General features: G+C 51.8%; 1 protein-coding gene across 5 annotated transcripts in view; it reads left to right on the forward strand.

Annotated features, from left to right (window-relative positions):
* Nucleotides 1–23,293, forward strand: part of sema5ba (sema domain, seven thrombospondin repeats (type 1 and type 1-like), transmembrane domain (TM) and short cytoplasmic domain, (semaphorin) 5Ba) — a 105,183-nt gene that overhangs the window by 78,034 nt on the left and 3,856 nt on the right. For 3 of the 5 annotated variants that reach the window (XM_077001767.1, XM_077001769.1, XM_077001768.1), the window contains exons 13-22: nucleotides 10,448–10,565; nucleotides 10,855–11,036; nucleotides 11,668–11,811; nucleotides 12,067–12,214; nucleotides 12,956–13,181; nucleotides 15,150–15,356; nucleotides 17,499–17,669; nucleotides 19,075–19,209; nucleotides 21,259–21,303; nucleotides 22,102–22,307. In XM_077001767.1, coding sequence (XP_076857882.1) covers nucleotides 10,448–10,565; nucleotides 10,855–11,036; nucleotides 11,668–11,811; nucleotides 12,067–12,214; nucleotides 12,956–13,181; nucleotides 15,150–15,356; nucleotides 17,499–17,669; nucleotides 19,075–19,209; nucleotides 21,259–21,303; nucleotides 22,102–22,307 — 1,582 coding nt within the window. The remainder of the gene's footprint in view (nucleotides 1–10,447; nucleotides 10,566–10,854; nucleotides 11,037–11,667; nucleotides 11,812–12,066; nucleotides 12,215–12,955; nucleotides 13,182–15,149; nucleotides 15,357–17,498; nucleotides 17,670–19,074; nucleotides 19,210–21,258; nucleotides 21,304–22,101; nucleotides 22,308–23,293) is intronic. The other 2 variants (XM_077001770.1, XM_077001771.1) reach the window with 2 other exon arrangements.

The raw sequence follows: 23,293 nt of genomic DNA on the forward strand, positions 1-23,293 counted from the left end.
ACCCGCCGCCAACCACACCCGCTGACCAGGACGGAAGGACAGCGCAGGGAGACGATGCTTGTCGGCGCTACGGCAATAGGCGGAGGAGGCCTTCAACAGGGCCGAGCGAGCACGCGACCAAGCCTTGCGACAGCGCCGAAACTGAGCCACAGCAGAAGGCACAGCTACGGCCTGCTCGTGATCAGCGAACAGGGGAGGCGCATACCCAAACAAGCATTCAAAGGGCGACATACCCAGAGCGGAATGCCACAGCGTGTTGTGGGCGTACTCGGCCCACAACAGGTGATCGGCCCAGGACGCGGGGTTAGACGACGCCAGGCACCTGAGCGTCTGCTCCAGGTCCTGGTTGACTCGCTCGGTCTGACCGTTAGATTGGGGGTGGAAACCCGATGAGAGGCTGGCGGAGGCACCGAGGAGGGTCAAAAAGGCCTTCCAGAAACTGCTGGCAAACTGAGGTCCTCTGTCGGACACCACGTCCTGAGGAAATCCGTAGTTACGGACTACATGAACCAGTAATAGAGACGCAGTTTCTCGGGCGGAGGGTAGCTTAGGCAGGCCGATGAATTTGCTATACTTAGAGAACCTGTCTACAATCACAAGAATGGTGGTCAGCCCTTTGGAGGATGGAAGACCGGTGATGAAGTCTAGGGAGATATGGGACCATGGTCTGGAGGGAATAGGTAAAGGGCGCAACAGCCCCCTGGGCTTGTTACGAGGGGCCTTACTCCTGGTGCACACCTCGCAGGAAGCCACGAAGTCACGGATCTCCTGATCCATCGCAGGCCACCAAAACCTCCTTTTTATGAGCTCGGCGGTCCGCCTAGCACCGGGGTGCGCCGCATACCGTTCGGTGTGTCCCCATAAGAGGACCTTACGCCGGACGGTCGAGGGCACGTAGAGACAGCCAGGAGGAACACCGCTAGGGCCGGGTTCGTTAGCGAGTTCATCCTGTACAGCTTTCTCAATACCCCACCGGATAGGTGCGACAACGACTCCCGGGGGAAGCACGGTCTCAGGGGGACTGTCGATGAGAGGTGGCTCCCACTGTCGGGACAAAGCGTCAGGCTTGGTGTTTTTAGAGCCAGGACGATACGACAAAGTGAAGTCGAAACGACTGAAAAACAGGGCCCATCTGGCCTGTCTGGCGTTGAGGCGCTTGGCCTGCTGGAGATAGGTCAGATTTTTGTGGTCCGACCAAACCAGGAAAGGATGGCGAGCCCCCTCCAGCCAGTGTCGCCACTCCTCTAGGGCCATCTTAACGGCCAGGAGTTCTTTGTCCCCTACGTCGTACCGTCTCTCCGTAGGGGTGAACCGGTGTGAAAAGTAAGCACAGGGATGCAGCTTAGGAGGAACCCCGACCCGCTGCGAGAGAACAGCCCCAACACCCAGATCAGAAGCGTCAGTCTCAACAACGAAAGGAAGCTCAGGGTCAGGAACCCGCAGTACAGGAGCACTAGTAAAAAGGCCCTTAAGGGTCTCGAATGCTTTCTGGGCTTCTGGAGTCCATGTGAACTTCCCCAGTTTTTTGCTAGTGAGAGCAGAGAGCGGAGCCGCGAGGGAGCCAAAATTTCTAATAAAGCGCCTGTAGAAATTGGCAAACCCCAGGAAGCGTTGGACCAAACGCACGGACGTGGGCACGGGCCATTGAGACACAGCTTTAATCTTGGCGGGTTCCATTGCCAGTTTACCGTTGGCAATGATGAACCCCAAGAAGGCTACTTCGGCGACGTGGAACAGGGACTTCTCTAATTTAACATAGAGGTGATTCTCGAGTAGCAATTGGAGCACGCGGCGTACGTGTTGCTGATGCTCTTGGACGGTACGGCTATATATTAAAATGTCGTCTAGGTAGACGTAGGCGTAGTTATCCAAAGCCTCCCTAAGGACGCCGTTAACAAACCGCTGAAAAGCGGCGGGTGCGTTCATGAGACCAAACGGCATGACTAAGTACTCGTAATGCCCGGAGGGCGTGTTGAAGGCGGTTTTCCACTCGTCGCCCTCCCTGACACGCAACAGGTTGTACGCACTTCTCAGATCTAGCTTAGTGAAGACCGTCGCCCGTTGAAGGGCCTCGAAGGCAGAGGACATGAGAGGCAAGGGGTGGCGGTCTTTGATAGTGATCTTGTTAAGCCCCCTGTAATCGATGCAAGGGCGGAGACCCCCATCTTTTTTCCCCACAAAGAAAAATCCAGCCCCGGCGGGAGAGGTAGAGGGACGAATAGTACCAGCCGCGAGCGCCTCCTGTATGTAGGTCTCCATAGCCTTGCGTTCAGGCAAAGCTAGGGAAAACAAACGCCCCCTAGGGGGAGTAGTACCGGGCAGGAGGTTGATAGCGATATCGCAGGCTCTATGCGGGGGTAGGAAGCCTGCTTTGCGTTTGCTAAAAACGTCTTTGAGGTCGTGGTAGACAGCAGGAACCTTTTCTATGAACGCTATCTTTTCTTGGCTCTCCCCGGTTTTGCTGCGGTGGGGCGCCAAGCACGACTGTTCACAGACCTTACTCCAACGGTTAATGGACAGATTAAGCCAATCTACGTCGGGGTTGTGGCGTTGGAGCCAGGGAAACCCTAGGATCAGCTGTAGTTTGGGTGCAGCGATGACATAGGGGGTGAGTGTTTCGTGGTGGTTCCCTATAGAAATGTTCAGAGGGACGGTTTGGTGGGTTATGTCCCCGGAAGTGAGCAGCCTACCGTCCACAGCGGACACAGAGATGGGCTTTTCTAGAGGAACCAGAGGTATGGAGAGTGAGGCTACGAGAGCGGTGTCTATGAAATTACCAGAGGCCCCTGAGTCAACGAGAGCCAGGACCCGATGTTCCTCAGAACCTCTCCATGACACCACTACATGAGGCATCAATCCACATGCGGGGAAATAAGTGCCATGACCCGTCGGTGCAACCCCGTTCACCGACGGGTCTGCCCTTTTCCCTGTAACTCAGGACACTCTGCGATACGGTGGTTAGCCCTGCCGCAATAAAGACACTTGCCTTCTCGCATGCGGCTTTGTCTTTCCTGACGGGAGAGACGAGTGTGCCCTAATTGCATGGGCTGTTCCGATGACGCGCCCTCTTCGTGTGTGGTCTTACGCACAGGGGATACTGCCTTAACACTGGGCGAAGTGAACAAACGGCGGTGTTGTTTACGGTCCCTCAACCGATTATCTATTCTAATGGTGAGGTCTATAGCGTCGTCCAGACCGCTAGGAGGCTCCCTGAGGGACAGTTCGTCCTTGATCTCTTCGCTCAAGCCTTCTATGTAAACGGCCCCCAGCGCCTCCGAACCCCAATCACTTTCTGCCGCCAGTGTGCGGAAGTCCAGAGAGTATTCCGCCACGGTAGATCTGCCCTGTCGCAAACGTAACATCTTAGAAGCGACCATACCCCCTGAAGCAGGATGAAAAAACGCCTGCCGCATAGCCCGAGAAAACCGTTCGTATGAGGAACAGAGCTCCGGCTGGTTCTCCCATACCGGTGTAGCCCACCGTAACGCTTTCCCCGAGAGTAACGCCATAACATACGCCACTTTAGCACGTTCGGTGGGAAAACGGGACGGTTGTTGTTCAAAGATAAGAGAACACTGTAACAAAAACCCCCTACACTCGTTGGGATCCCCGTTATAACGCGCCGGAGCGGGCAATGCGGGCTCAGCACGAGAGTCAGCAGGCAGCCCAACAGCCCCGGGGGAAACCAGAGGGCTGGGAGCCGCAGCAGGCGGATCAGGCTTTTGGACAGCGAGAGCGATAGCCTGGAGCTGAGTGTGAATGTCCTGCAACGCCTGCTCATGCCTGCCAATAGTCTGCCCTTGTATGGCAAGGGCGTTTCGCATGTCGTCGGCGTCAGGGTTAGCTGGGTCCATAATAGGCTGAAGTTGTTCTGTAACGCGTTGCCGCCGATCACGGCGGTGACGCGTTGGTTTAAACGTGGTGAGAACCCAAACGCTAACCAACAATAAAACGGCAAAAAAGACAGCCAACTGAAACCTCCGCCGATGCGGGAAAAAACGAAAATAAAACTCAAGGGAAACAACAGAAGGATAACACGGAGGAACTCGACGTGTACAGGTAAGTAAACAAACAAAAAACACGCGGAAAGAAATACAACGCGTCTAATAAGGGAAAAACAGGAAAACGAAAAACACACGGAGAAACCTCAACGTGTCAGAAGGAGAGGAGAAAAATATACAAAACAAAAGACGAAGCTTTGGTACAAGACCAGCGGCTTCTTACCAGGTTACCTGTCAGACTGTCAACCAGAACACTGGAGGACAACCGACGAAGAACAGAGGGAGAAGACAAAAAAGAAACAAAACCAACCTGAGAACACTCAGGGGGAAAACGAGAGAAAGAGAGCAACGAGATCGTAGTGAGAAGAGAGAACTTGGCTTAGGCTGTGAGAGTGCGTGACTACAGACAACTTCAGCAATGCGTTGCTGAAGTCGCCTGCTTTAAATAGGCAGCCCAACAGGTGTAATCTATCGGGCTCGATTACCCCTGGTACCAGCTCGCGGGCTCCGCCTAGTGGCGGCAGGAGGCACGTGCCTGGGTCCAACCCTGACAGAGGGGTGGTGCTCAGAATGTGGGCGCGGTGCCGGCCGAGCTACACCAACGTGCACACAGGCTCCAGCCGGCGCCGTGGAACCAAGCGGGTGGAGCAGGTGGATTGGTGTGGGTGCAGGAGGATTGGTGTGGGCACAGGTGGATTGGCGTGGGCACAGGTGGATTGGCATGGGCACAGGTGGATTGGTGTGGGCACTGTTGGATCGCTGTGGGCACAGGTGGATTGGTGTGGGCACAGGTGGATTGGTGTGGGCACTGTTGGATCGCTGTGGGCACAGGTGGATTGGTGTGGGCACAGGTGAATTGGCGTGGGCACAGGTTGAAGGCGTGGACGCATGCAGGCTCAATGGAGTCCACCGTGTCATCTCTGAGAATTGGGCAGATTAGCCTTAGCTTCTGTGAGGGGTTAATTCCTTTCACCAGTGCTAATTGGACATTTAAAAAGATGGATACTGTAAATGCACAACCTCTAGTATCGACAGAAATATTTGGGGTGGTCCAGTCGGTGTGTCGTGTGGCATATATTGGTGTTTAAAGTGGATGAGGAAGATGATGATGTGATGATGTGTTTGTGATGAGTTTGTACTCATTGTTTACCTCAAGAGCAGAACATGAACAGCAGAAACCGCTTGCTTTGTTTAGAAAACCACAAATGGCTTTCACAGCTTTCTAGTAGGTTTCGCATTACCTCAGATGTGGCCAGCTTGTGTTCAGCTCACCGACTTCAAGAGAAGCTCCATGGTCCTGTTGCCACAGAACTCTTCCTGCACTGAGCACACCGGATTGATCTGGAAGCTTGCATGCACTAACACATTGATTTCTTTCAGTGGAGAACAGAAAACTCCTGAGCCAGTCCTGAGTCTCTGGCTAAAACATGACCCAGGACTAGAAGTTTTTTTCCATGGGGAACTTTCAATGACTCATTTGGTGTAAGATTCACCCTAATCTCTGGCAAACCCCCCCCCCCCCCCAGCCTATCGTGACCCACAGTAGCGTGTGAAAACGCTGTCCTTTGAACATCTACATCTGAGCGCGGTCTTCTCTCTCCGCGCTGGTCGGGAAGGTTAGCGCCGGGCCCTGTGAGAGCGGAGCGGTACCACGGGCCTCTGTGGAGCCTCACCGGCCGGGGAAATTTACGACTCGCTGGTGCTGCCAGCTTGTCAACAGGGTGCTAAAGAACACAGCAGTTAGGAGCTGACGGCGTCCTGCCGTCCAGGCAGCTGATCTCCTGAGGGGGTGTCGGAGCAGGAGAGCGAGAGGCAGAGAGGAAAGGGAAGTAATCAGAAAGCGAAGGCATTTATTACGACCACCGAATGTTTGGGTTTTAACTGACTCCCCACTGGCAGGCTCCCAAGATTGCAGCTATTTCTCTTTCGCGGTGTCTCTCGGCCTCCATCGAGGTAGGCGATATGTCTCAACCCAGCTGCCCGCAAGCTCTGACAAACTCCAACTTTTCTTCTCCTCCTGGGATGAGGTCATTAAAGATTGAGAGTGAGCTGTCACACAGATCACACCACACCCCCCCGCCCCACCACCTCCACCACCCCCCGCACAGCCATTTCGTCTTTGTACGGAGGCTTGTTGGGCCAGGAGACTCCTCTGTCCTTCAGCTCAGGTTTATAAGTCCGGTGAGGATCCATCCACCTTTGAAAACCCAGGCACTGGATTAATATCCAAAACATAATGGCTTCTTACATGGAATTCTGGCAAAGAATTATATACATTTATAGTAATGACTCCCTGAAACAGAAATAACAGTGGAACACCAGTGTAAAAAAGGAATGAGAATTGCAGGCTTGACTAACATGTACTGAGACATCCCGAGGTCAGGATTAAAGTGCAGGGTACTGTGACCCAAGCAGTGTGCTGGTCAAAGGGGCAACTGTCATGTTTACAATGATGAGGGCATGATTTGCTATTAAAGGGATGGTGCTAACAATTTGCTTTCTATCTTTCTATTTAAAAGGCAGATAAAAGGCCAGTGTTTTTATAGCCTGCCGGAGCCCTTTAAACCATCCATTAAGTCCACGGAGAGCAAATGAGATTTATCACGTTCCGTCAGTCGCCGTGCCGTATCGTTTTATGTGTTGGTTTATTCTCGCCTTGTGTACTGTTTGAAATTTAACAGGCTATGTTTTGTTGAGCGGGTGATCAGGAAGTCACGGGGAATTATACAGCAGTGTACCTCGTGCCGGTCGGAGGTCTGACTCGTGCAGTTTCGAGCCGGGCTGCATGGGCACGCAAACACTTACTGCTGCACCACTTTCAAACCCATTTTCTCTAAAGTTTTGTTTGTGAGGGAACAGGCTGTGCTCAGACCCGGCAAATGTTCCAGCCGTGCTGTTAATGGGGAAGCACTCAGGGCTCCTGGTCGCTGCTGCTTTCTCCTTCAGCTGGACCTCTTCTCACCCCCCCACAGCAGAAAGGGAGGAGGGGGGGGGGGGGGGGGGGTTAGGGACCACCTACACACTCAACTTTGACCCCTGATGAAGTGTTCAGGCACTTTCTCTTCATCAACTCGGAGCAGGGCACTGGGCCTCACAGACCCTGCCTTTCGATCCTCTCAGCTGGGCGGCTGGCGCGTGGCTGAGGGAAGGCCTTGCCCAGCCTGACGCCTGTGGGGGGAGTGGGGGGGGTGGGGGTGCTCCCGAATGACCACGGCACGGTTGTGGGAACTTCCCTGCTTGTACACTGGGTGAGTTGGGAACCAGTTGGTGAGCAGAGGCAGGTAGGGAGAGCCCCCCCTCTGTGCTGGACTCTTCACCCCAGGACACCCTCACCGCCCCTGGTTCAGGGGAGAGGACTTTTCCACTGTAATTAAGACCAGTGCCGACGTCTCGCTTAAATGGGTTTCACTTGCAGGTCGGTGCCTTGAGGGCTTGTCTCTCCACTCCTGGTAACTGGGGGTAATTGGGCCTTTCACACAACACAGTTATCATTATTTCTTTTCTCTCCCAAGTTGCCCTTAATTGGCAGTGACCACCCATTTCTTTATTCTTTCAATTCTGCTCAACGCATGTTAACTGCCAGCGCAACACGGGGGGTGAGAGTAAACAAAGCCAGCTGACGGCGTGGCACACACAGACTGCCCGTTCTGGAGCACAGAGCTCGCTCTGTTCAGTCTGAACTCAGCATGACCCCAAAGAGAAATGCGGAAGGCAGAAGTCACCTCGGCTGGTGCACGTGTGCTTGAACCCTTGCTACTACCTCACTTTATCTGAGCTAGTCGTCCTGGGTGGAGATTGTGGATTGCAGCTTGCCTTCCCCAGCCAGAGAGACCAGTGACGAAGATCTGCTTTTAGTGGGATGGTTGAGAATTATATCATTATCCAACCTGGCTTACAGGAGATTTGCTAGCAGAAAATGACTCTCTACTCTTGGTTATTAGCATGGCAGTTCTGTTAATATTCGACCCATGTGTGGTGAAACAAGTGAAGAAGGTAAGAACTGACATGAAGTTCAGGAGAGAGTCAGGTACACGGGCTCATAATACAGGCTGGTTAACATGTTAGGGTATATTATATGGGAAGGATACCCTACCACAGTACTGACAAGCAGGAATGATTCAGTCCCCACCACCCCAACCTCCACGATTGAACCCCCACCCCCCTCACCCCCCATGGGTGGGGCTCACTCTCATCAGTTACCCACATCAACATCTTGTGTGTTTTCCTCACCCTGAGCGTTGGAGTACAGCCCAAACACAGCCTAATCTTTCATTGCAGAGCAGCAGCTGGGTGGTGGGTTTACTACCAGGGGTTTACTACCAGGGTGTTTACTACCAGGGTGTTTACTACCAGGGCGTTTACTACCAGGGCTTTACTACCAGGGTGTTTACTACCAGGGTGTTTACTAACAGGAGTTTACTACCAGGGTGTTTACTACCAGGGGTTTACTACTAGGGTGTTTACTACCAGGGGTTTACTACTAGGGTATTCACCAACATGGGTTTACTACCAGGGTGTTTACTAGCAGGGTGTTTACTACGAGGGTGTTTACTAACAGGGGTTTACTACCAGGGTGTTTACTACCAGGGGTTTTTCTACTAGGGTATTCACCAACAGGGGTTTACTACCAGGGGTTTACTACTAGGGTGTTTACTACCAGGGGTTTACTACTAGGGTATTCACCAACAGGGGTTTACTACCAGGGTGTTTACTACCAGGGTGTTTACTAACAGGGGTTTACTACCAGGGTGTTTACTACCAGGGTGTTTACTAACAGGGGTTTACTACCAGGGTGTTTAATACCAGGGGTTTACTAACAGGGGGTTTAATAACATGATTACCAACAGACTTTTACTACTATGGGTTTACCACCAAGGGTTTACCACATGGAGTTTTCCACCACATGTTTAACATCAGGGGTTTACTGCTATGGGATTAACACTAGGGGTTTACTGCTATGGGATTAACACTAGGGGTTTACTGCTATGGGATTAACACTAGGGGTTTACTGCTATGGGATTAACACTAGGGGTTTACTGCTATAGGTTTAACACCAGGGGTTTACTGCTATGGGTTTAACACCAGGGGTTTACTGCTATGGATTTAACACTAGGGGTTTACTGCTAGGGTTTAACACCAGGGGTTTACTGCTATGGGTTTAACACTAGGGGTTTACTGCTATGGGTTTAACACTAGGGGTTTACTGCTATGGGATTAACACTAGGGGTTTACTGCTATGGCATTAACACTAGGGGTTTACTGCTATGGGATTAACACTAGGGGTTTACTGCTATGGGATTAACACTAGGGGTTTACTGCTATGGGTTTAACACCAGGGGTTTACTGCTATGGGTTTAACACCAGGGGTTTACTGCTATGGATTTAACACTAGGGGTTTACTGCTAGGGTTTAACACCAGGGGTTTACTGCTATGGGTTTAACACTAGGGGTTTACTGCTATGGGATTAACACTAGGGGTTTACTGCTATGGGATTAACACTAGTGGTTTACTGCTATGGGATTAACACTAGGGGTTTACTGCTATGGCATTAACACTAGGGGTTTACTGCTATGGCATTAACACTAGGGGTTTACTGCTATAGCATTAACACTAGGGGTTTACTGCTATGGGTTTAACACCAGGGGTTTACTGCTATAGGTTTAACACCAGGGGTTTACTGCTATGGGATTAACACTAGGGGTTTACTGCTATGGGTTTAACACCAGGGGTTTACTGCTATGGGTTTAACACCAGGGGTTTACTGCTATGGGTTTAACACCAGGGGTTTACTGCTATGGATTTAACACTAGGGGTTTACTGCTAGGGTTTAACACCAGGGGTTTACTGCTATGGGTTTAACACCAGGGGTTTACTGCTATGGATTTAACACTAGGGGTTTACTGCTAGGGTTTAACACCAGGGGTTTACTGCTATGGGTTTAACACCAGGGGTTTACTGCTATGGGTTTAACACCGGGGGTTTACTGCTATGGATTTAACACTAGGGGTTTACTGCTATGGGTTTAACACCAGGGGTTTACTGCTATGGGTTTAACACTCCCTCTCTTTGCTCATGGCTCCGTTAGGCGGGCTGAGATTTAATTATACCTAATTAAGACGATATTTTCACCACCTTACAAATATTTAATCTCCACTTCAATTCATCACAGGGGTGTGTGAGGATTATATCGTGATTCTTCTCGTGCGGTGATGGTGAATGTGGTCGGCGTGCCTCTGGATAGCTGCACCTAGGAGGGGTGTTCATATCATCTGTGACTGACAGTGATTACACATGCAGTTTAGTTTGCCTCATTTAATTCTTTGTATACCTTACACCATCTCTCTCCCTCCCTCCCTCTCTCTTTCTCCCCCTTCTCTCTCTCTCCCTCTCTTTCTCTCCATTTCTCTCCCCCTCTCTCTCTCTCTCTCTCTCTCTCTCTCTCCAGGATGTGTTTGAATGCCAGGGACCCGTACTGTGGCTGGGACAGGAAGCAACGTCGTTGCACCACAATTGAGGACAGCTCCAACATGAGCCAGTGGTTCCAGAACATCACCGCCTGCCCAGTAAGGAGCTCCACACACACACACACACACACACACACACACACACACACACACACACACACACACACACACACACACACACACACACACACACACACACACACACACACACAGAGCTGGTCACAGTGGCGGTTAATTACTTGACCTTTTCCCTCATCCTCTGGCTGTGGGTGGGAGCGCTGGTGGTTGGTCAGTCTGAACATTCGACCTCTGCAGGAGGTGTGGTCACCGCCAGCGTAGCCTCACACTCCTGTCCTCACGAAGCCTCGCACGCTGTTTCCCGTTCCAGCTACGGAACCAAACCACGGACGGTGTCTACGGGCCCTGGGCGGCATGGCAACCATGCAGCCATGACGACGGTGACGGCACCAGCGATTGCCTGTGCCGTTCTCGGACGTGTGACAGCCCTCCCCCTCGCTGTGGGGGCAGGAACTGTGAGGGTCCCACCATCGAGGTGGCCAACTGCTCGAGGTACTGACTAAGGGCGTTATCCACAACATGTGTGTTTACATTCATGTCTGGCACGTCTGGATAAATTAGTCATTCGTTCAGAATTAATGAAGGGATTCCATGACTAACAGGGAGGGTGAAGAGACCAAGAAAGAAATGATAATAAATATTTATTAATGATATTATCTTCACAAACAACACAAACGGTAGGCCAATTTGTGGGCAATTTGTCACGTTACCCAGCTGGGTGGTGTTCTGAATCAGGGCTCCATGCACTGAGGGAGGTTTACTGTACATGAGAGTAAGTTATGTCCAAGGTGGATATTTTACGTGGGATAATCGATGTTATCAGTGCAGTGTTGTACGAGGGGAGCAGGGGGAGCTCTAGAGAGAGGAGGGGGGTTGTTTAGTACGGGCAGTCTGCAGAAGAAGACAAGGTCCTCGTGTGTGCTCAAATCAATGGAGTCCTGTTCTACAAGAGCCTCCAACATTTTTATAGAAAATACGACATATTAAACTGTGTTTTTACAGGACGTGACAATTAAGGCCTGAACAGGAGCACAAGAATGCGTTTCCAATTCGTTAGCCTTGCTAGCCTTGCTTTGCTCCTGGGGGGAAGCCACCACGTGTCGTTTGTGTTGTCTTCCTGCAGGAACGGAGGCTGGACGCCGTGGTCGTCGTGGGGCCACTGCAGCACCAGCTGTGAGATCGGCTTCGAGGTGCGCCAGCGTTCCTGCAACAACCCCTCGCCCCGACACGGCGGCCGCGTGTGCGTGGGTCAGGCTCGGGAGCAGAGGTGAGACACGCCGGGGTCACGCCACGCCCTCCTGTACCACCCCACACACGACGAAGGAGGGCGGGGCCATCTCCGGAGTACCTGATGGGATGTGAATGCGATCCTCAAATTACCCACAAACCCATGGGTTCCTCTCCCTGTGCTTGGTTCCCTGTGATGTTCCATGTGACGTCCCCCTCTGCGACTCTTCCGTGTTCTGGTGTCTTAATTTGCACCTCTGGGCGTGAGTAACTCGAGGCTCCTCCCACCCCCCAGGTTCTGTAATGAGAAGGTGTCATGTCCGCAGCCCGTGTTCTGGTCGTCATGGTCACCCTGGTCCAAGTGCAGCACAGAGTGTGGGGGAGGGGTGCACTCTCGCTCCAGGAACTGTGAGAACGGAAATAGCTGTCCAGGCTGCACGCTGGTGCGTAAAACACACACACACACACACACACACACACACACACACACACACACACACACACACACACACACACACACATACACACTCATACGCAACGTACCTGTGCACACACACACACACACACACACACACACACGCGCGCGCGCGCGCGCGCACACTCATGCGCAACGTACCTGTGCACACACACACACACATACACAGTCCCCTGAGGCTCAGAACCATAGTACTCTGTGATAACCCTTCTCTCTTGGCACTGGACCCAGTCGCTAGTCAGACACTTTAAGTGGACATTGTGTTTCTCCTGCTCCCCTGCCCGCCCGGGCCCTGAGCCCATTATTAGGGGCATGCCGACATGTCCGCACGCACACACACACAGGCCTTCAGGGATGTGGCAAACACACACCGCTATACAGAAGCACCAAAAGTAGCCGAACACACGCCGCGATAAACCGTGGCAGAGAAGAGACGTCCGCCGTGCGTCCGCCGGGTTCAGGCTCTGATCAGAACGGATCCCGCACCCCGACTGTCTCCGCATGACTCTCCGTGGCTCTCAAGAGCGGCGGTTATCTTAGACATAATTGCCTTTTATTAAAACTCAAATCAAGTTTCCTCGCAAGGTGTTGAAGGCACGTCCCCGGTGTGCGGAGGTAGTGAGCTGTCAGGTTGAAGCCTTCCAGCTCGAGCGCTCCTCCTCTAACACCCCCCCCCCCCCCCCCCCCCCTTTCTCTCTCCTCCCCACAGGAATACCAGACCTGCAACCTGGAGGCGTGTCCCGAGGTGAGGCGGAGCACGCCGTGGACGGCCTGGGTGCCGGTGAACGTGAGCGAGGGCGGGGCCCGGCAGGAACAGCGTGTGCGATACGTGTGTCGAGCGCAGCTGGCCGACCCCCACGACCTGCAGCTGGGCAAACGCAAGGTGGAGACGCGCGTCTGCCCCAACGACGGCAGCGTCGCCTGCGAGACAGATGGTGAGCCCCACGCTGCACACACGCATGTGCACACGCACACACGTGTCTGCACTCCAGGGGCTTACGCACACGCCACACAGTTTTGCGAAGCAAATCTTCGCAGAACAGGGACGGAGGTAGCATGCTGACATGCTGCTTTTAAGGTAGCACAGTACTCCCCTGGGGAGAAGCAGGCAGAAACGGCACGCTGGTGTCACTCGCTAACGTGCCCAGATACCTGACTACAGCAGAACGGCTAGTCCTGTGCCAACGGTAAACATTGATTCCATTTCCTGTGTCAAAAAGTGCTTAGTACGTTGGTCATTGTCACTCGTGGACTATGAAACGGTCCAGGAAGCAGAGAACGTGTGTTTCAGCACATTGAGGTATTTCAGGGTGAAGGTCGTATGCTTGTAATTTACACTTTTAAAACTGAGCTTAATCTGGTCATTCAGAGGCCAGAGATATATAACAGTCTTTGTGACATTACTCATTATTCTGGTCTGTTGATTCATCAGTTGTATCATAAGCATTAAGCCGCTCGCTGTAGGCAGAGCCATGGAGATACATGGAGGTACATGGAGGTACATGGAGATATATGGATGTACATGGAGGTATATGTATGTACATGGAGGTATATGGAGGTACATGGAGGTACATGGAGGTATATGGAGGTACATGGATGTACATGGAGGTATATGGATGTACATGGAGATATATGGATGTAAATGGAGATATGGAGATACATGGATGTACATGGAGGTATATGGAGGTACATGGAGATATATGGATGTACATGGAGATATATGAATGTACATGGAGGTATATGGAGGTACATGGAGATATATGGAGGTACATGGAGGTACATGGAGGTATATGGAGGTACATGGAGATATATGGATGTACATGGAGGTATATGGAGGTACATGGAGGTATATGGAGGTACATGGAGGTATATGGAGGTATATGGAGATATATGGATGTACATGGAGATATATGAATGTACATGGAGGTATATGGAGGTACATGGAGATATATGGATGTACATGGAGGTATATGGAGGTACATGGAGATATATGGATGTACATGGAGGTATATGGAGGTACATGGAGATATATGGATGTAAATGGAGATATATGGATGTACATGGAGATATATGGATGTACATGGAGATATATGGATGTACATGGAGGTATATGGAGGTACATGGAGGTATATGAATGTACATGGAGATATATGGATGTACATGGAGGTACATGGATGTACATGGAGATATATGGATGTACATGGAGATATATGGATGTACATGGAGGTATATGGAGGTACATGGAGGTACATGGAGGTACATGGATGTACATGGAGGTATATGGAGGTACATGGAGATATATGGATGTACATGGAGATATATGAATGTACATGGAGGTATATGGAGGTACATGGAGATATATGGAGGTACATGGAGATATATGGATGTACATGGAGATATATGAATGTACATGGAGGTATATGGAGGTACATGGAGATATATGGAGGTACATGGAGGTATATGGAGGTACATGGAGATATATGGATGTACATGGAGGTATATGGAGGTACATGGAGGTATATGGAGGTACATGGAGGTATATGGAGGTATATGGAGATATATGGATGTACATGGAGATATATGAATGTACATGGAGGTATATGGAGGTACATGGAGATATATGGATGTACATGGAGGTATATGGAGGTACATGGAGGTATATGGAGGTACATGGAGATATATGGATGTACATGGAGGTACATGGAGATATATGGATGTACATGGAGGTACATGGAGATATATGGATGTACATGGAGATATATGGATGTATATGGATGTACATGGAGGTATATGGAGATATATGGATGTACATGGAGGTATATGGAGGTACATGGAGGTATATGGAGGTACATGGAGATATATGAATGTACATGGAGGTACATGGAGGCTTTTGTGCTCCACAGCTCTAGTGGATGAACTGCTACGGGTCCCCGGTGTGAGGCTCACGGGCTCCGGCTGGTCGTCATGGGAGACGTGGTCCACGTGCAGTCAGGCGTGTGCCAAAGGCTTCCGCACGCGCAAACGCACCTGCACCGACAGCAAGAGCCCAACACCTGTCTGTAGAGGATCAGCTGTGGAGTACCAAGACTGCAATAGCCAACCCTGCCCAGGTACCACACACACCTGTCCAACCCTGCCCAGGTACCACACACACCTGTCCAACCCTGCCCAGGTACCACACACACCTGTCCAACCCTGCCCAGGTACCACACACACCTGTCCATACACACACGCACACGCACACACATGCACACACGCGCACACACACGCGCACACACACACACACGCACACGCACACTCACACACACGCACACACACACACACACACACGCACGCGCACACTCACACACATGCACACACACACACACACACAGGCACACACATGCGCACACACACACACACACACACACACGCTCGCACACGCACATACACACACGCACACGCACACACACATGCGCACACACACGCGCACACAGACGCGCACACAGACGCGCACACACACATGTGCACACACACGCGCACACACACGCTCGCACACACACACACCCACATGCACACACACATGCACACGCACACGCACACGCACATGCACATGCAGTCTTGTATTGCTACCTATGTGGGGTATTTAGAGGGTCTTGATGTAGATCATACTCCATAACCAAAAGAAAATATTTTTGTTCTTATTGTTTTTAAATAAAGGCTGCATAGTGTGTGTGTGTGTGTGTATGTGAGTCGGTGAATGTGAGTGTGTGTTGAAAACAAACAGGCCTTTGTTTCCCCACACTGTCAGCATTTTCCTGTTAAATGCATGATCTAAGTACATGACCCTAGACACATGAGCACACATGCACACACACACACACACACACACACACACACACACACTAAAAGTCAGGCTGGCAGTGAACAGTGAACGCCCAAATGGGAAAACAGCTGGTAAGTCCATTAGGATGTGTCAAGTGGATTACTGATTTCATTAGCTAATGGATAGCTGAGACGTCCCAGTGGGGCCCCGGGGCCCCGTGGCCCTGTGTGCGAACCCGCCTGCCCTGCCAGTGTGATCACACTGTTTTTCAGGCATTGTATAACTTACAAATCGGATGACTAATACAGACAGATTGGTATGAAACGGTCTAATAATTCTCCTGCTCCCTTGATCACGGGTTTCTCTGTCGGAGCTCCGTTGACCGGCCGTGGAAGAGTGCCTACAGGACTGGCCCTGAACCCATGTTGAAGCGACACAGATCCGTCTCCCTGGTGGACGGCCCGGCCCGGCCCGGCCTGGCCAATGTTCCTGCTGTTCCTCTCCTGATGCCAGGAGTGAACGCGGATTAGGCAAATGAGGGCAGCGTTGGACCTGCGGGCCAGCTGATGTACTTCTGATCACGTTACCGGCCACATACCGCCTCTCTCCTCATCTCTGCCAGATACGCTAATGTAAAAGTGTAAACATGTATATTTATGAAAAGAGGGAGAGATGAAGTGAATAGCTCACCCACCAGACATGTTTGAGGCTGGGTCCATTTTGCTTCTGGTTTACAGCTTCGGGCGGGACCTGTATTACCCTCCCAGCTGTGTGTGTGTCATGTGACTGGGCTCACGGTGAGGGGAGAGCACCTCATCGCCGCCCTGCAGGCCGTCACGGCCCAGTTCACCGCTCTAATCCTCCGGGGGTAATAGAGTTTTCTGCAGCTGGGACATGGAGCCGGTCCCCCCCCCCCCCCCCCCCCCCCCCCCCCCCCCGGGCTCTACGGCACTACCTCTACATCACTATGAGCTGATGAAACATCAGAACTGAATGGCGACAGCTACCAACAGCAGAGGAAGCGGCGAGAAGACTAGAAGTGTTTTTTTAGGGGGTGAGGGGTGTTGATGCAGCGTCTGTAGGGGAAGACGGTGGGGCCCAGGTGTGGACGGCACTTCTGTTGGCTCCGCCCCCCGGCCTGCTGCTTCTCTGGCTCCGCCCCCATAACCTCCCACCATCCCATTATGCCCCCGCAGCACGTGTTTGCTTACCATGGTATGCGCTGTGGCTGTTTCTGACCCATGCCTCTGTTGTGTGTCCTCCGTGTGCTGCCTGTGTGTCCTGTCCTGCTGTCCCGTACCTTCCCGCCTGCCTGATCGTCCTGCGCCTGTGTGTGTGTCTGTGTGTGTGTGTGTGTGTGTGTGTGTGTGTGTGTGTGTGTGTGTGTGCACGCACCTGCGTGTCTGCTCGTGTCGTGTTGGTCTGCGCGTGTGTTTGGTCCGCACAGTGAAGGGTGCCTGGTCTTGCTGGTCGCCGTGGTCGCAGTGTTCGGTGCCCTGCGGGGGCGGGCACTACCAGCGGACCCGCACGTGCAGCAGCCCCGCCCCCCTCCACGGAGGTGACATCTGCATCGGGCTGCATACAGAGGAGGCCTTGTGCAACACACACACATGCCAGGGTAAGCCCCGCCCCCAGGGCCGACGCCCTGCTAGACAACTCTGTAGACGTACTGCACTCTGTCTGTATGCAGGAGATCAGAGGCCCGTGTTTATTAGTGTTTCCTGTCTGTCCGTCTCCACACATCTCACACACCATCTGTCACGCTCACGGAGCTTTACTGGTGCAGGACGTCGGCCGCTAAGCAGACGACCGTTATTGCACGGAGTCTGTTATTTACTGCTTCTATACATCAGAAACACGGCCCTCCGAGGTTTCGACGCACAGAGGGCTTTGCTATGTAATCATGTTTTGTGCGTGTGAAATGTAGGAGGTCTTTACCATGCAAAACCAGTACAGGACCCCTAAGGAGCTCGAATATTAATGACACAACCTAATCTTGGAATCGTGTGTGGGAATGACAGACATTCTCCCCCCCCCCCCCCCCCCCAGAGATGAAGAAAACCTCTTGGCTTTAATTGGCTTTAATGAGCACAGCACCACACCCCTGTTTAGTGTTTCTGCTTTCTCTCTCATTTGAATTCATTTAAATGTTTTTAATTGTAAACATCACTTTCCCCAATCATTGTGCGATGTTTCTGCTTCTTGCGGCCAGAATGGCATGAACCCAGTTCTGGAACTTTTTTGTTTGTTCGTGTTGGCAATCAACAGGAAGTTCTTGATGGAAGGGGCTTTCTTGTTGCTACAGTATCAAACACGTGCTGCGAACGCACACATGGCCACACCTGCACACACGGCCGCACACACACATGCACGCCCTGTTCAAAGGCCAGCCTGTGCTCCACACCACGATGCAGCAGGCTGCTTGATCACCCAGGTCCAGCTCTGCAGATGAAAGACTTCTGGACTGCCTCTCAGGCTGGTCCGTTCAGCTTGGCTCGATTTGAGATGGCCTGCAAGGAGGAAGTGTTCTAAGGACGGGCCTGTGTGCTGCATGCAGATTAAGACCGCTCAGCCCTCCAGGGTAACTGGCCCTCTGCCATCCTCCCCAGCCCCTGCAAACACTTGATTGAGGCGATTAAATAGATGGACTAAGCAATTACCCACACTGCTTAGCATCGTTATTAGACGAGGAAGCCATGTGCTCCAGTGGGTCTGGGTTCCCGCCGCCGTCACCAACTGTCGGAAATGCATATCGGATCTCTCCACTCGGTTTAGGAAAGAGGGATTCCTGCAAGCTGGCGCCCCAGACGTGCCCGTCACCAAACCTTCAGTTCTGAGACTAGAAGCAATGCGTTTATTTGTTGATTCAATTTGCCCAATAAACAAATGTGTCCATGTGTTTCCTTCAAAGTCTCTCCCGAGCAAACATCTTGGGCTGCGTCTGTTGCGAGCGTCTCCTCGGTGATCATTTGTGTCTGGGCCTCTTTGGGGGTGTCCGTTTGTGACGGCGTGCGTCTGCGCAGGGGGCTGGATGGCGTGGAGCTTGTGGGCAGCGTGTGATGACGCGGGACTCCAGGTGCGCACGCGAACCTGCGGGACGCAGGTCACTCCATGCACGGGCAACAGCACGGAGTACAGAGACTGCAACGAGATTCCAGGTGTGAATCACACACACACACACACACACACACACACACACACACACACACACACACACACACACACACACACACACACACACACACACACATTTATCCATCATGTATACGTATTCCTTATTCTGCTAGCGATTTTCCAAATCCTGTTCCCTCGACATGCCCAGAGGTCCATCTTGACAGCAAATGAATTTACCGCTTTTTAATACGCTAGTGTTCCTACATTTTTTACCCCCTTCCAAAGCTCACGTTTGGCTTTGAGATAGATTGGCCATAATGTGTTTACGTGCCTTGCTTTAGTTATCTAGTGGTGCGGGGGGAACGTGGGCTGTATAGGTGGAGAACTGATCGCTTCCAGTCTCCAAGAACACGAGTCTGCTGAGTAGAATACCAAACGACGCTGTAATTAATATTAATGCTATGTCACAGCGTTAGCTCACATCCAATTCCACTCCAATTTTGGGAGACACATTTTGAAATCACAAGGTCTCCTGCACAGAGAGGACGGAGGGCAATTTTATCCCAAATTAATCAAGGAGATTTGGGCGTCTCAATTAAAACAGTCGTCCCTCCAGTTTCATATCCATCTGCTAGGGAGAAGCGTTTCATGTCTTGTACAAAATCTGAGATCTCTGCTTTAAGAGAAACAGGATTATAATGAACTCTCTTTGACTCAGTAGCAGCTGTGAGAATGTGAGATCTGATCGCTGGACCTTATCTACGTTGCCACATATCTTGGCTTGGAATGCTTACACTCACCTGTGCTCTTTGAGATAATTAGTTTTGTAGGCATGAATTGAAAATCTTTTTTTTTTTTTTTAAGTCAAAAGGAAATCAATGGAGAGTATGAATACATAAGTACTATTGTGGAATAAACTTGGCAGCAGACAGTAATAATATGATGCTGCAGCACTCAGACATTGGTGTGATTTTGTCTTCTTTGTCACCAATGCCCTGGACATGTGCTTGTTTCACTGCACAAGCCTGTCTGTCTGCACAGGAGCCCGTCTCTTTGTCTGCACAGGAGCCCGTCTCTCTGTCTGCACAGGAGCCCGTCTCTCTGTCTGCACAGGAGCCTGTCTCTCTGTCTGCACAGGAGCCCGTCTCTCTGTCTGCACAGGAGCCCGTCTCTCTGTCTGCACAGGAGCCTGTCTCTCTGTCTGCACAGGAGCCTGTCTCTCTGTCTGCACAGGAGCCTGTCTCTCTGTCTGCACAGGAGCCTGTCTCTCTGTCTGCACAGGAGCCTGTCTCTCTGTCTGCACAGGAGCCCGTCTCTCTGTCTGCACAGGAGCCTGTCTCTCTGTCTGCACAGGAGCCTGTCTCTCTGTCTGCACAGGAGCCTGTCTCTCTGTCTGCACAGGAGCCTGTCTCTCTGTCTGCACAGGAGCCCGTCTCTCTGTCTGCACAGGAGCCTGTCTCTCTGTCTGCACAGGAGCCCGTCTCTCTGTCTGCACAGGAGCCCGTCTCTCTGTCTGCACAGGAGCCCGTCTCTCTGTCTGCACAGGAGCCCGTCTCTCTGTCTGCACAGGAGCCCGTCTCTCTGTCTGCACAGGAGCCCGTCTCTCTGTCTGCACAGGAGCCCGTCTCTCTGTCTGCACAGGAGCCCGTCTCTCTGTCTGCACAGGAGCCCGTCTCTCTGTCTGCACAGGAGCCCGTCTCTCTGTCTGCACAGGAGCCTGTCTCTCTGTCTGCACAGGAGCCTGTCTCTCTGTCTGCACAGGAGCCTGTCTCTCTGTCTGCACAGGAGCCTGTCTCTCTGTCTGCACAGGAGCCCGTCTCTCTGTCTGCACAGGAGCCTGTCTCTCTGTCTGCACAGGAGCCTGTCTCTCTGTCTCTCTGAGAAGCTGCTCTGCTACTGTCATTCCTCTGCGTGCATTGTCCCAATTCCAGGAACGTTGCTTTTCAGAGGAGTGAGCAGAGGACAGCCGTGATTGGCATTCTGGCTGCAACCCAAGAGAGAGGAGTGTGTGTGTGTGTGTGTGTTTGTGTTTGTGTATAGTGCGTGCAGAATAGAGGTGGTGTGTAAGTGTGACTCTCTGTCTCTCCTCCCAGTGATTCTGCCTGCGTCTGGCTATGACAGGGACCAACAGTGTGGAGGTAAGTACACCATCAGTGTTACGCTCCTGTTTTAAAAACCCCCAAAACAACAGGAGCGTTTTCAGGTGCGTGTGTGGATGCATGCCGGCGGATGCTTGCCGATCTGGATTTGTGCACGTTATCCTGTGCCTGTTCGTGAGCGTGCACGTGTATGTGTCAGTGCACCAGCATGCGTGTGTGTCGCCCGTTTCCATTGCGGTCACTGGGAGTGCACCCCCCCCCCCCCCCCCCCCCCGAGCCTCCAGCCTCCAGACGGCTCAGCCCACGCGAAACTCCACCTGCCTACGAACTCCACCTCCCTACGAACTCCACCCGCCCGTGAACCCCGCAAGCGTGGCGCACAGCGGCAGCCCCATGGTGCCACGCTGGATCCCTCTCCGGATAGCAGCCGGAGCTGGCTGCGGGTAGCCTTATTACCCAGCATTCCCCAAGAGCAGCGACCTCACGCAGGCCTTCCGGGCAATTAGAGCCGTGAAACACGGGGAGCTCTCTTCACACCGCACATCAACACGGCACCAGACACTCTTGACACTCTCCAACGCCTGCCCACTGCTGGATAAGACACCGCCACCGCTGTAATGGACACGTTGAGCTAATAACGGAGAGTGTAATGGAGTGATTTTCTTAATATGGCTATTGTGGGCACGTTTCAGCTGGAAATGCCTGAATAATAACGAAAAATGAAAGACTCAACAAAGATGGCGCGTGACTTTTGTGTGGATGTACATATGTAGACGTTGTCCACATACCATTCGTGAGTTTTAACACGTTTAACAGTTGTGATGTTCATTTTCCCAGGGTTCACGCTGCTCCACCTGATAGCCACCGGCGTGTCGTGTTTCCTGGGGGCGGGGCTCCTGTCGTTCCTCGTATATGTGTACTGCCAGCGCTTCCACAAGGCCTCGCAGGAGTCCGCCGTCATCCACCCAACCACCCCCAACCACCTCAACTACAAGGGCAACGCCACAGCCAAGAATGAGAAGTACACTCCCATGGAGTTCAAGGTGAGCTCCAGCCAGCTCCCACCACACCGAGTCTCAGCCGCGTCTCCACCACACCGATGTAGTACACAGCTTTGGTCAACACCGACGACTCCATTATTCATTTCGCACCACTCGGTTGACTAAATTAGCCCGCTATTAGCAAGACATCTACAGAGACGCTCAGGCCGCCTCCTCCTGTAGCGCTCGGATCACAGCCAGCACGGCCGTCCGACGTCTGCTCGGCCTCCTCAGGAGGAGAACATGGAAATAAGAACCTTTTCTGTGCAAAGTTCACGCTGCAGTGGCACGTCTGATCACGTTCAACAGAACCACCTACTGCAAGCGACCAGCGATCAGGCTGTATTCTAGAGAGTGGGTTAACTTGTTATGGATGGATGAAACCAACATGTTTGTCATTACGCTTGTTCCAACTGTGGATTCGTTTATCCCAAGGCAACTGGAAATATCTGTTGTAGTTTTTGTTGTTTTGGAAAATGCTGTAGTGTTATTTTCTTTTTAATGTACATTCAAGTGGATAACTATGAATGGCTCAAAAACTCAAACAAAAATGGATATATTCTAAACGAGGATGCCCAGCTTTAAATATTTAAATTAATGCATATTTTCTACTTCCTTATGAGTGTGTACCTACATGTAGAATCAATACAATCTAACTAGATGACATTAGGCCCTCAGCATGAGTAACTTTTGGTTTTCCTTACAAATTGCCTTCCTGTCAAACTGTAAATAGCTTCTTTGTGAAGCCAACCATGCCCTGGCTGGTTTAAACCAAGTCATGTGGTCACTTTAAGGGTTTGGTTTATGTTTCCTAGCAATTATCTCGCCAAGGGTCTGTTCTTATTAAGAGTTACTAACAGTGACCTCCGGAAATCTCACAACATCTTGAAGCAACTTTTCTTGGTGTAAAATATGTTCCCACTGCCCCCCCCCCCCCCCCCCCTACGATATTTGACCCCTTTCACAATTTTTACACTATTGCTCACTAT

The sequence above is a fragment of the Brachyhypopomus gauderio genome, chromosome 4 (assembly GCF_052324685.1).
Source record: "Brachyhypopomus gauderio isolate BG-103 chromosome 4, BGAUD_0.2, whole genome shotgun sequence".
NCBI classification, from domain to species: Eukaryota; Metazoa; Chordata; class Actinopteri; order Gymnotiformes; family Hypopomidae; genus Brachyhypopomus; species Brachyhypopomus gauderio.